The sequence below is a fragment of the Aspergillus bombycis genome (genome assembly GCF_001792695.1).
Source record: "Aspergillus bombycis strain NRRL26010 chromosome Unknown contig00090, whole genome shotgun sequence".
Classification (NCBI taxonomy): Eukaryota; Fungi; Ascomycota; class Eurotiomycetes; order Eurotiales; family Aspergillaceae; genus Aspergillus; species Aspergillus bombycis.
This window is the reverse complement of record NW_019170092.1, coordinates 25,180-38,259: the sequence shown is the minus strand read 5'-3', so window position 1 is coordinate 38,259 and position 13,080 is coordinate 25,180. Positions and strand designations below refer to the sequence as shown.

At 48.9% G+C, this 13,080-nt stretch overlaps 5 protein-coding genes across 5 annotated transcripts; 3 read left to right on the top strand and 2 right to left on the bottom strand.

Moving 5' to 3' along the window:
- Positions 1–254: 254 nt before the first annotated feature.
- On the top strand, positions 255–2,128 carry ABOM_008367 (putative efflux pump antibiotic resistance protein; the record flags this gene model as incomplete). Its single annotated transcript, XM_022535496.1, has 4 exons — positions 255–530; positions 585–644; positions 719–1,021; positions 1,079–2,128. 4 exons carry the CDS (start codon positions 255–257, stop codon positions 2,126–2,128), a joined length of 1,689 nt encoding a protein of 562 aa, XP_022386129.1.
- A 1,411-nt stretch (positions 2,129–3,539) lies between these two features.
- On the top strand, positions 3,540–4,400 carry ABOM_008366 (delta-9 fatty acid desaturase; the record flags this gene model as incomplete). The annotated part of the gene is made up of 1 exon (XM_022535495.1): positions 3,540–4,400. One exon carries the CDS (start codon positions 3,540–3,542, stop codon positions 4,398–4,400), a length of 861 nt encoding a protein of 286 aa, XP_022386128.1.
- A 573-nt stretch (positions 4,401–4,973) lies between these two features.
- On the top strand, positions 4,974–7,082 carry ABOM_008365 (GMC family oxidoreductase; the record flags this gene model as incomplete). The annotated part of the gene is made up of 4 exons (XM_022535494.1): positions 4,974–5,425; positions 5,502–5,531; positions 5,588–6,966; positions 7,027–7,082. 4 exons carry the CDS (start codon positions 4,974–4,976, stop codon positions 7,080–7,082), a joined length of 1,917 nt encoding a protein of 638 aa, XP_022386131.1.
- Positions 7,083–7,346: 264 nt separating this feature from the next.
- ABOM_008364 (ankyrin repeat domain-containing protein) lies at positions 7,347–8,948 on the bottom strand (the record flags this gene model as incomplete). Its single annotated transcript, XM_022535493.1, has 1 exon — positions 7,347–8,948. One exon carries the CDS (start codon positions 8,946–8,948, stop codon positions 7,347–7,349), a length of 1,602 nt encoding a protein of 533 aa, XP_022386130.1.
- Positions 8,949–10,701: 1,753 nt separating this feature from the next.
- Positions 10,702–11,705, bottom strand: ABOM_008363 (putative catechol dioxygenase; the record flags this gene model as incomplete). Its single annotated transcript, XM_022535492.1, has 2 exons — positions 10,702–11,389; positions 11,455–11,705. 2 exons carry the CDS (start codon positions 11,703–11,705, stop codon positions 10,702–10,704), a joined length of 939 nt encoding a protein of 312 aa, XP_022386125.1.
- Between the last annotated feature and the right edge of the window lie 1,375 nt (positions 11,706–13,080).

Genomic DNA, 13,080 nt, shown 5'->3' with positions numbered 1-13,080 from the left:
GGTATGATGCTCTAGTGCCTTTTCTTTTTTTTTTCTTTTTTCCCCCGCCGTAAGGGGGTGTGGTTCTCTGTACACTACTCTATACTCGGCATCTAATCCGTCAGCGACAAAAGTACGAAAGCGAACAAAAGAAAAAGCAAAAGAAAAAGAAACTGTAACAACCATGATATCCAAGGAGAGGGCAGCAAGGAATCTCTTTTTACCACAGTAGCTGTCCATTTGAGTCAATAACAATTCATATCTACTCCTATATGATGACAGCAACTGATCCGAATCCCGACCTTTTCCTATCGTCGCTCGAAGGCCGCCCTTCAAAGCCCCCGATAGTCCAAATGCAATATGCTCAATCAATTCCTGGAAATAGCCATGAAACATCTACTCATGAGGCTGCTGACACGAGTAGCAATGCCCCTGGTGCAAGCAAGCTTCAATTCTGGGTTGATCGTAAAGTCACGTTAGCCTTTTTCCCGCTGTGCCTATTGACTCTGATGGTTGCGCTTGAAGCTGCCTCTCTCTCAATAGCACTTCCAGTGAGTCGCTCTAGATTTAGATGAACTACTGGGAATATGGGCTAAGCTATAAAGGTTGTCACTGAGGAATTAGGTGGATCGGCCATTGAGGCCTTCTGGAGCGGAACCTCCTTTGTCTTATGCTCTGCGTGCAAGTTTAACAAGCAACGAATATCAAGATGATACGCTAACAGTCCACAGGCTGTCAGTTGATCTTTACATCTCTATCAACTGCATTTGGTCGCCAACTGTTGATTATCATTGCTGTCATCTTTTTCCTCGTGGGAACTATTGTGTCTGGAGTGGCGACAAACTTCACACAGATGTTGGTGGGCCGTTCCATCCAGGGAACTGGCGGGGGTGGCATTATCGCTCTCAGTGAGGTATCTGTCACTGACATGGTTCCCTTCCGTCTGCGAGGTGCATATTGGGGAGTTCTGGGGTCAATGTGGAGCATCGGATCTGTTATAGGCCCTATCATGGGAGGTGGTTTCTCAACGAATTCGGACTGGGTGAGTAGAAACCCGTTATTTTCAACTGGCAGGCTATTTCTGACTTCACATACATAGAGATGGATATTCTATATCAATATTCCGTTTGCTGCTCTTGCAATTCCCCTGATAGTTGTATACCTGAAAATCAAGACAAAGAGGACGACGAGGCGCGAGAAGCTGAGGAATTTTGATACGGTCGGATTAGTCCTCTTCGTCTGCAGCACTGCATCCTTCCTGATTGCCCTGAGCTGGGGCGGGGTGATGTATGCCTGGTACTCTTGGAGGGTGCTATTGCCTTTGATCATTGGGACTATTGGCATGATTGGGGTGATGGTCTACGAGACCCATATCCCCAAAGACCCGATCTTGCAAGTGTCAGGGATCGATAACCACTCTTTGTTAATCAGTTATATTGGCACGGTGTTGCAAGGGCTTACGCTTTGGTGTATCCTGTATTACCTTCCCCTCTATGGAGAAGCAGTACACGGATTCAAGCCCCTTCCCGCTGGAGTTGCAGCTCTACCACTTGCGTTTGCCATTGCTCCGAGCGCTTGCGCGTCAGGGATTATTGCGGTGCTATCGGGACGCTACCGCATTCTCATCTGGATCGGTTGGACTGTCGCTACGCTAGGCTTCGGTATCCTCTGCTACTTTGATCGAACAACGAAGGGAGCTATTTGGATCTCTCTGATCGCAATCCCAGGCTTGGGTCTGGGTGCGCTTGTGACAAGCATCGCGTATGCTATTCAGGCTTGCTCGGAGACTCGCCATTTAGCCACCGCAACTGCGCTCTTCAGCTTCTTCCGTGCATTTGGCCAGTCACTCGGTGTAGCCATTGGCGGCGTGATCTTTCAGAATCGTATGGAGGCCAACTTGCAAAAGTACCCGGCCTTGGCACCCATGGCAAAGAAGATAAGCCATAATGCCGTCGCATTGGTGGGAAAGATGCAGACCGCACCACCATCGCAGAACAAGGATGATCTCCGCCAAGCGTACACAGACAGTCTACGGGCTGTCTGGGTTTTCTGCGGCGTCTGTACAGCGGTCGGGGGTCTTCTGAGTCTTTTGACGAAGGAGTATAGTATTGACCAAAACCATGATACGGACCAAGGGCTCGAGGAATAACGTGCAGAGGCTTTCCCTCATCTTTTAATCATTGTCCTTTACCCAGATATATGCATCCCTACTATGTATTTACATTCTTACTCCAGTAAGGAGCTATCGAATGCTGCCAACTACATAAATTGCTCATCTGTGGAAATTTATCGGGCTCTGTGTCAGATCTCCCTCGGTCACCCAGCTCTCGTATTAACTAATTGTTTAGATATCGTAACATAGGCTATTTTGAATCTCACCGTTAGTTAGCTTAGAGATTGCTACTCCAAGGGTTTAGTTCTAAATAACGATGATATCTTCCCTTCCCCGATACTAGCAGATCTCGTTGGAATGTCAAAAGCGTCCTTTGTACGGAGCACAGAGTAAATTCTACGAGACGTCCTCACTGGAATGTGGTTGGCTCTCACATATTTACCGTACTATATAGCCAGATAGTTCATAGACCGACAGGTTCAGCTTCGCATCTGACAGGATTGCTTATGATACGTCACTTTCTAGTGGGCCACTCTTGCTAGTTGCATACTATTTGCAGATACCCGAACGGGCTTACTCGCTCCATAATCGACCGATCGAAAAGAATGCAAGGGCCACTGCAATAACTCATCGATCGCTCCCTTACTTCTGAACACCAATAAATGTTGCTGGTGTGTGACATCTATTCAAAACAGTACAGTATAATCACTGTTTTGTGAGGGATCTTAGGTGCATTCTAATCCCCGACATAACTGCAGACAGATGTAACGGTCAGTGCAAACGGCATCTGGGGAAGGAGAATTAGAGTTGCCTTTACGGCGAAGCCTCTGTGAGACTCACGATTTTATTTCATAGTTTTCCCGAGTCGTACTACTTTTCTCCTCTAAAAGTCCGATACATTCACAAATAGCTTCCTCTTGCTATAACATCATGTCTGCTAGTCGCCATTCTAAATGTGTTTCTCATATGGAGACTCCGTCTGGGCTTCGGAGCAGGGTCCATATTGCAGACACGCCTATAACAGTGCAGAATTGGTACAAACATGTCAATTGGTGGGGTGTCAGTCTCACAATATTAGTCCCCTCATATGCATGCGTCCAGGCTATTTGGATACCCCTGCAATGGAGAACAGCGACCTTATCGCTGGTTTATTACTTTGTGACAGGACTCAGTATCACTGCGGGTGGGTAGGCACCAGTCTTTTGCTTACAGGGACACACTTGCTTAACATACAACTTTAGGATATCACCGGTTGTGGTCTCATACGTCCTACCAAGCCTCGAACGGCCTCAAGGTGTTTCTTGCATTAGGTGGAGCAGGGGCGGGTGAAGGCTCTATCAGATGGTGGGCCCGCAATCATCGCGCTCACCATCGATACACCGACACCAATTTAGATCCGTACTCTGTCAATAAGGGACTCCTATATTCTCACATAGGCTGGTTAATCATGAAGCAGAATCCAAAGCGCATTGGACGTGTCGACATCAGCGACTTAAATGAGGATCCCATCGTGGTATGGCAGCACCAAAATTATCTTGCTGTCGTGATCTTCATGGCACTGCTACTGCCTACTCTACTCAGTGGGCTGTCATGGGGCGACTGGGCAGGTGGTTTTATTTATGCTGGCATCCTGCGAATGGCCTTTGTCCATCAGGCTACGTTTTGTGTCAACTCGCTGGCCCATTGGCTGGGTGATCAGCCGTTTGATGCAAGCAAATCCTCTCGGGATCACTTTCTAACGGCCCTTCTTGCTCTGGGAGAGGGCTACCACAACTTTCACCATGAATTTCCTTCCGATTACCGTAATGCGACGAAATGGTACCAGTATGATCCGACAAAATGGGCAATCCGCATCTGGGAATACTTTGGCCTAGCCTACGACGTCAAACAATTCCATCCCGATGAGGTGCAGAAGCGGCGTATCCAACAAGCGCATGCTATGTTGGCGAGGCAAGCGGCCAAGCTGGACTGGGGGGTACCGCCTAGCCGACTGCCAGTTCTTGAATGGGAGGCATACGTAGAGCAAGCAGAGAAGAGTGGACGGTGTCTTATCGCCATTGCGGGAATCGTCCACGACGTGACCGATTTTAGCAAAAGCCATCCAGGGGGCTCGTTAATGCTTAAATCTGTTATCGGAAAAGACGCAACAGCTGCATTTCATGGCGGAGTCTACTCCCATTCTAGGGTAGCTCATAACTTGCTTGCGACAATGAGAGTGGCCTCTGTACGAGGTGGGTGTGAGGTTGAAATCTGGAAGACGCATCAACACAGCGATGCGGAAGAAACATCTCCTATGTGCCGGCGATAAGCACAAAACCAATCTAAATATAAGCGTAAAGGGGTAATACACAAGTAAACATAGCTGCCGGTCCACTTTGTTACGAAATACTGCGCTCTAGAAGTAAAAATAGTGACAAATGGTGGCGTTCCCAACTTGAACGCGGGACAATTGCCAGTAAAATGCCGTTGGCCTGTGTCCAAGACGTCCTGGAAATTTTACACTGTTGACATGTCACTTATGAGCGCCCCTGCTGAGGTAAGGGGACTGATTCACCTTTCTCTATGGATTGCACTCCGTACTAGTGGTTAGTAAGTTACTGTTAGTGTTAAAGGACATTGAGGAGAGTTCATTTTCTCAACCCTAGTCAGGTAGTTTTGTGTTTTGCAAGGAATGAAATAATATTTGGTAAACATGAGCCCCTTAACGGAACCATTCAAGTCTACAATTCTATTCTAACCCCGGTGTAGATCTTACGAAAATTGGGTTCCTCATCATACTGACCAGATCCAACAGATCTACATGATCTTCTGCTAATATTTCGGGTTGTTTACATGGCAGAATTGGACTCATTGGTCCCGAATTATTCTAGCGTTCACAACGATGATATTCTTCAGTCATCATGCCTCTCTATATGCCCTATGGATTTTCAGTCTTCCCCTCTCATGGGTAGCCTCATATGGCCTCCTACAACCAACACTGAACCTTTTAAAATCCACCGTACCGACCCTGAAAGGGAAGCTGAGCACTCTGGTGGGCGTGGTCGGAGTGGAATCTACCTATGATTACGTGATTGTCGGCGGAGGCACAGCGGGCAACACCATTGGCAGTCGCCTGGCCGAAGCAGGATTGTCTGTCGCCATCGTTGAAGCCGGTTCATTTTATGAAATTGAATCACCGTTAAAGTCCACCATTCCGGCAGGGTATAATCTTCTGGTTGGGTCTGACCCGGAAAATGTCAATGTCCCAGTTGACTGGGGGATCGTCACTGCCCCCCAAGCGGGCGCTAACGGTCGTAGACTGCACTATGCGCAGGGGAAATGCTTAGGTGGGTCGTATGTTCTCCTATGCATCGCCTACAAGCTGTCAGCTCTCGGCAATGGCTTTATAGATTATCTGACAGATAGACAGCTCTGCTCTTAATGCTATGATCTACCAGAGGTGTGTCTCCATGAGCATTCTGGCGGTGTTTGCTCCTCGCTAATCTTGAACATCAGAGGAACAACGGGGTCTTATGACCAATGGGCTACTCTGGTGGAAGACGATAGTTATAAATGGGAGAATATTCTTCCATTTTTCAAGAGATCGGTGCAATTTACGCCACCTGACACATCCAAACGGTTCCAGAATGCGACGACCCTGTTCAATCCAGACGCATTCGACAAGGACAGCACAGGGCCCGTTCAAGTATCTTATATCAACTACGTATCGCCGTTCGCAACATGGATGAAGGCAGGTATGGAAGCCATGGGGATTCCTGTGACTGAGGATTTCAACAGCGGCCACATTCTCGGAACGCAATACAATCCATCTACGATCAACCCAATCGACGAGACCCGCAGTAGCTCAGACACTTTCATTAGCAGTCTACCTATTACGAGCAAGCTGCATGTTTACCCTGACACGCTCGCCAAAAGAATCGTCTTCAATGAGAACAAGGAAACGACTGGTGTTGACGTCGAAACAGCCGGACAAAAATACCATATCCGAGCTGCGCGGGAAGTGATAGTATGTGCGGGCAGCTTCCACTCTCCGCAGATTCTTATGGTATCTGGTATTGGGCCTGGGAATACTCTCCATTCACTAAATATACCGATTGTCTCCGATCTCCCTGGGGTGGGACAGAATATGTGGGACCACCCGTTCTTTGCCCCCTCCTACCGCGTGAGCCTGGAGACAGAGACCCGGATGGCGCATGATAAACTCCATTATCTTGAACAAGGGGTCGAGTACGCGATAGAACACGCTGGGACTTGGACTAATACCCAAGAACTGCTGGGATGGGAAAAGCTTCCGCGTTCGCATCGCATGGATTTGTCTCAGGGCACACTTGACGACCTTTCACGATTTCCCAGCGATTGGCCGGAGGTAGAGTACCTTCCAGCAAACGGATTCGTCGGCAATTTTAGTGACCTTATGGGCCAACAACCAGCAGATGGATATCAGTATGCGTCCTTTCTCGGTGTCCTAATCGCGCCGACCTCGCGCGGCAACGTGACCATCCGCAGCAACTCCACATCCGATCGGCCTATCGTGAACCCCAACTGGCTGACCACAAAGACTGATGTGGAGGTTGCCGTCGCAATATACCGGCGGATGAGAGAGATTTGGCAAAGCGAACCACTGCAATCAATCGTTGTTGGGAACCTGTCCTATCCACTTCATGAGGACCAATCGGATGAAGAGATCATCCAGTACATAAGGGAATCACTGATGCCAATATGGCATCCGGCCTGCACCTGTAAGATGGGTGTACGTAGTGACCCAATGTCTGTTGTTGATAGTCACGCCCGAGTCTATGGAGTTGACCGGCTTCGAGTGGTCGATGCCAGCGCTTTTCCTCTGTTGCCGCCTGGACATCCTCAGAGTACAGTCTGTAAGCTTGGCCCCTATTCTTGCATTCGTTAAGTGAGCCCCCTACTAACTCTATGTTCAGATATGTTAGCTGAGAAAATTTCTCACGGTATAATAAGCCACTTGGAAAAGAAATGAGTAAACTTTCAATCTTGGTGCCAATACATGTAGTTATCAATTTGTCATTAGTCATAAGAAGTAGCTGATCTATAGTTATCGATAATAGAAGAACAAGCAGGAGTGTAAAGAGCAACAACCCTGTTAAAAAGCCAGACGGCCTTCTATCCATCTAATCATGTCGCAGGAGCTTTCCTGCGACTTTGTTTCATCCATCGTGGCAACTTCCAAGGTTTGGAAACGGCGACTCATGAAAGGCACCAACATCTTAACACACAGAGCCGGTCAGAAAGGATGACCAGAAACCATTTTTCTCCGTCCATTATCCTTAGTTTCATCGTTCCAATCAGACCAGTTAGTCCCATCTTGCCCGTGCTCGCCAAGTAGCAACCTGACCACATCCTTACGACCACGTTGATTTGCCCATTCCAATGGGGATAGGCCATCGAAGTCTTGAAGATAAGCTGCATTCATGCCACGAAGTGTTCTAACGAGCGGCGTATGTCCGATTCCTGCAGCCCAGAACAGTGCGGTTCTGCCACATCCGTCGCGGCAGTTGATATCCGCGCCTTTTTCAATTAATAACTTGGCGACGTCAATATAGCCAAAGCGGGATGCACATATAAGAGGGGTTCGGGAATTTGCATCTTTAACATTTAAATTCGCGCCATTTGCTAGAAGGACTTTCATTGTCTCCAGGAGCCCGTTTCCTGCAGCGACGAAGAGTGGCGTCCAACCGTTTTCGTCGGGAGACTCTATATTTGCCCCATGCTCAAGTAGTAGTTGGACCCTGTTTGAGTGACCTGCGGCGGTAGCTAGAAGAAGCGGTGTTCGGTGCTGATTATCTTTGGAGTGGATATTGCAGTTCCTCTGGGTTAGGAGTTTCATAACTTCCTCGTGCTCTATCTTATGATCCGGAATCAACGACTTCGTTGTTGGTACAACACTGTTGCCAGCTGCTAATGCGATAGGAGTTCGTCCGCGTACGTCTCTTGCATCCACCTCAGCCCCCTTGTCAAGAAGCAAACGGGCGACGGCCAGACGACCGTCCCTCGCCGCCAAGGAAAGTGGAGTTTGGCCGTCTATATCCCTCGCCTCAATATCAGCACCCTGCTGGCAGAGCATCTCCGCAACATCTTCATGGCCTCTCTCAGCTGCCATGTGAAGCGGCGTTTGTCGACACCATCTCCGATCCAAAGGTGACCAAACGAGTGAGTCACTGTCGCCCCACATATTCCGCACGTTGACGTTGGCGCCTCTCTCCAACAGCAGTCTCACCACCTCAAGGTGTCCGTGCCAAGCCGCCCAGCAAAGCGGCGTTGCTTCATACTCAGCACATGTGTATTCAATATCGGCACCATGATCAAGCAAGAACGTAGTGATGGCATGGTGACCCTTAGCAGCAGCTCTCAAGAGGGCATTCATACCCACGTCATCATCTCTAGCATGGATATCGGCATCGTTATGCACGAGAAGCTTCACAACATTCTCATAGCCTCCTTCAGTGGCCCACAATAGCGGTGTCCGCCCGAGCTCCGCATCCTTTTCCTCAATGTCCGCGCCTTGTTCAAGTAGCCTTCTCACTGCAGACTCTTGTCCATATATAGCCGCTAGCAGAAGTGGCGTGAACCTTTGCTCGGGATCTTGGGACTCAGTATAGCATTTTATATAGACTAATAGCTTCACGACCTCGTCGTGGCCATTTCGAGCTGCTAGTTGGAGAGGTGTGCGGCCTTCATCGTTGGTACAGTTGATATCTGCATTGGTGGTCTTAATTAAGTGCTGTATTGCATATGCGTGCCCGTACTCTGCAAGGTCGAAGATGGGATTGTAAATTTCTTCGTCATCAGGGCAATACAGGGTAGTTAAAGAAGGACTTCTGATCATGTTTAAAAAAATACCAGTGAGTTGGCACCGCGAAGTTGACCCGAGATAGCGGCGGGTAAGCTTTAGAATTGGGTGGAAATGGTTATGAATCTGGATTGCTTGTAGAGTATCTAGGCGTGCTGAGATAGATGAATATATAGCATTAAACTAGCTATACCCTGTAGGCATATATCTGTAGTAGCCTGAGACTGACTTAAACTGGCATTCCATTAATACATCTCTATGCGAGAGCAACTGTTGCGCAGAGACATACGTACCAAATGCGGTAAGAGTGCACTGACTCGGAAGATTCATGGAGCATTCCTAGGGCTAGGCTTCAGGCCTTCGCTGCCTTGTGCACAGAACTCATCTCTATTCCTTTAGTTTGAAAATGGCCTTTATGTTGTTAGCTATTTGCTTGTCATTATCGTGTCTGCAGCATAAGTCTCCCTAAAATTGGAAACGAATTATTTATCCGTGGTTAACCACTAGGCACATATTGAGCATAACCGAACACCTTCCAAGAACCCGGACTACAAATTCTAGACGATCCCAAAGCCTCCCCAGAAGCCACTAATCCCTCCATTACTCCATCCCCTGCCCCAAATATCCGAGTAAAGTTGATTATCATGGACAGAGCCTGACCCACCAGTCCGGCCTCGGACACAGCAAATGACACAGAAGCAGGTAAATACCATACAGAAGCTACGCGATAAGCCATCTCCACTTCCTAGCTATCAAACCATCACCGATGTACGGAAAACCAGGAGCAATTCAGATGCTCCGCGCGCGAAGAAACCGGTGCATAAAACGGTGCCACGTTTCGAATTTCCGGCTGATGATTGTTTTGCCGCTATGGCTATATATATCCGGCAGGATTTTAGAGGATGGGACGATTGTGATATGATTTAACTTGTTTGAGTATAGTATGGTATACTATATTGATGGGCGCTAGTTATGGGCCTAAAATATGGTCTATTTGTACCTCACGCCACGGGTTCTGATGTGGGGTATGGGTGGAGGGGCTAGGATATCTAGATGTATGTGATCCTTGGGTTGATTGTTGGGGCTTCTGTGTTTAGAAAATGTGGCCTCTTTGTTGTTGGTGGTGGTGGTGGTGGTTTTGTGATATTGTGTAGTGGAGTTGTTCTAGTTGTCAGCTTATGGGCCATGTTGCCCACTATGGCACGCTGTTCAAGCATGTCACCGTTTTGTGTTAGATATTTCATTCTTGGAGCCCTTCATCACGCCTTGGGGTTCTTTGCATCGGTTTGTCTATATGGAGGATCTCGTCTTGATAACGGTTGATTTTCGATAGACTATATAATGGCTTTTCTTGTCTCTTGGCTCGTTCGGTTGTATAAAGTGAACTCCTACTCTAAGGAATCCGAGACACTAACAGTTTGAACCAAGAATCTTACGTGTGATTGCGGATACATTTGCAGAAAAATGTTTTTGAAGATGCAATGCAATTGAATAAGGATATATGTAAAATCCCTCTATATACAATGATCGCCATAAAGGCCCGAGCAAAGCTCATCGGGGCAAATTTTTTCTCCAAAGCATGCGGAAAGTTCCTGATCCTCCACGCTCGACATATGCCGGAGTCGGATTCGATCCTCCTAGCGACGCCGGCGTCACCCGTTAAGCAACATCCGAAGATATGTCATGCATCACTTGCCCCATCTGTAGAACACTGAAAACTCGCTGAAGTTCGAAAACAAATGCTGTACTATACATCAAAATCATTAAAAGACGATCCGGCGGGAGCTTTTTACAGCTTGCCCTCCTTCTTGTTGAAGCGCTCGAAGGAGGAGACAGGGGGCGCGGAGTTGGGGTTGGGGTGGTGCTTCTTGAGAGCCATGTTGACGTTGTACTCAAGGTCGAGGTGGGCCTTGGGGTCGTCGGTCTTGGGCTTGAAGTCCACAACGAGGTCGTCCTTGACGGCGAAGACGGAGTCAATGTCAAGATGAGGGTCGTCGCTGGGGTAGATCTGGTTGATGACGGTGGCGTAGTCGGGGTGGGTGATCATGAGATGGATGTGAGCGGGACGCATGGGGGAGCGGTCCATGAGGTTAAGGAGCACACCGGCGGGGCCGTCGGTGGGGAGAGAGTAAGGGGTGGGGTGGTAGCAGTACCACCAGAACTCGCCCTTCTCGTTGGAACGGAACTTGCCACGCAGGTTGTTCTCGGTCTGGTTGGGGTCCTGGAAGTCGTACTGGCCGTTGGCGGAGGCTTGCCAGATATCGAGGACGGCGCCCTCAATGGGCTTGCCGGTCTCCATATCCTTGATGATACCGTGCATGTAGGTGACCTTGCCGTTAGGGTTGGGGTCCTGGATGATGCTGTCGCCGAGCGCGCGGAAAGGAGCGTTGGGAGACCAGAAGGGACCAAGGATGACGTTGGAGGTAGGGGAGACACCGTCTTCGGTGACGATCTTGTTGGCGATCTCATCGACGAGGCTGATTGGAATTCGTTAGTTTGGTTCGCACTGTGTGGGAGATCCCCATGTGGTGTATCGACTTACGATTCCAGACCGATCACATCGCAGATACGGTGGCACTCGTTACGGACGGGAGTGCTGATCTTGCCGATGGAGTTGATGAACTCGACACCCAGCATCCATTCGGCGGGGGTGAGCTCGACCTCACGAGCGAACTCGTGGATGTGCTTGATAAGAGAGCCCAGGAGCACACGAGTGCGCTCGGGGGTCTTAGGTCCCATGGAGTTGATCACATAGGGAGTGAAGTTGGGGTCGAACTGGCGAGTGGTAGACATTGTGTATGGTGGATGGGGTGGATGGATGTCAAGAAGACAGTTCAGAGGGAGTTGAGAGGGAGAATGACTGAATGGATGAAAGAGAGAACATAGCGAGACGTTGAGGGTCTATATAGACGACCTCAGGCAAGTCCAGATGGTTAGGGATGCCGACGGCAAATCTTTTCGGCTCCTCATCCTGTGGGGGGTTGGCAACGGTGCTGGATCACAACATCCCGTTGAGAGGTGCCGACGGGATTGGTTCAATGATGGTCTGATGTGCTCATGTTGGCAACTGTCAAAGTTTAACAGCCGAATGGGCGGCAGGTACGTAAGACTAGCGAGTGCTTCTCGTTGGGCCAACTGGATCGCAAAGACTCCCGGTCGATATCAGATTTGTTAGTTGCAACGGAGGTTGGCTGGGGGCGGTAGGCGGCGGATCTGAATTTACCCGCGGGTAAGTCCTCTCGCTACCCCGGGATTCGCCCCCGGGCCTTTGGATTTCTTTGCCCATGCTGTGATTGGTTCGTCGCCTTGCCGATCCGAACACCCGACCCACGACCCGGCACGTGCCAGCCGTGATCTGACAAACGCGGGGTCGCGTACCCTGGTGAGCATTTCATGCCCATTCCCCCGGAATAACTAGTATCCGAGACAGTATCGGGAAGGCGGTGTAGATGGCAGAATCTCCCGGCCACGGACTTTCTGCCGGCCCGAAGACCCTGGTTCGTGTATCTCTGGGACAGTTGGACATCTTCAATTCTTATCCGATTTGATTGGTTCTACTAGCAAACTTTACCAGCATTGTCCCATAGATTTCAGAATTTAGTATAACTCAAATGGTTCCAGAATCAGTGGCGGAGGATCGAAAATCCGCATCCAACAACCACCATCGCGCCACCGGCAGGTTGCCCAGAGGCGTCGAGGCGGAAACGAGTGGATACTGTTTTATAGTTTCGTTTCTCGCATACCATTTGTAGTGAGAGTTTCTTCAGTCTCCAGGGTGGCTTGTAATTGGTCCACAATGCTTACTGCGTATTATGGATGGTCGAGCCGGAGGTTCCGGGGTTGTCAACATATCGACATCGCCAATATCACGACGGTGGCCATTCGGACCTACTCTGCACATCGAAGTCTATGACGCTTAGCGATGTCTCGTTAATATAGCTATACCTTGTAGTATTCAGGATGTAATTTAGTCAATATGAAGCGAAAGTCAAACACTGGGGGAAAACATCACAGAGGCAATCTCGTACGTAGTATGAATAGTCACCCGTTATGGAATATATATTCTACGCTGATGATATTCAGTTGTCTTCCGCTTAGCCATTCAAAGACCATGGTAGAATTCGCTGTCGAACAGTCGAAAGGATGTATTTAATTATATCTCGTTTCA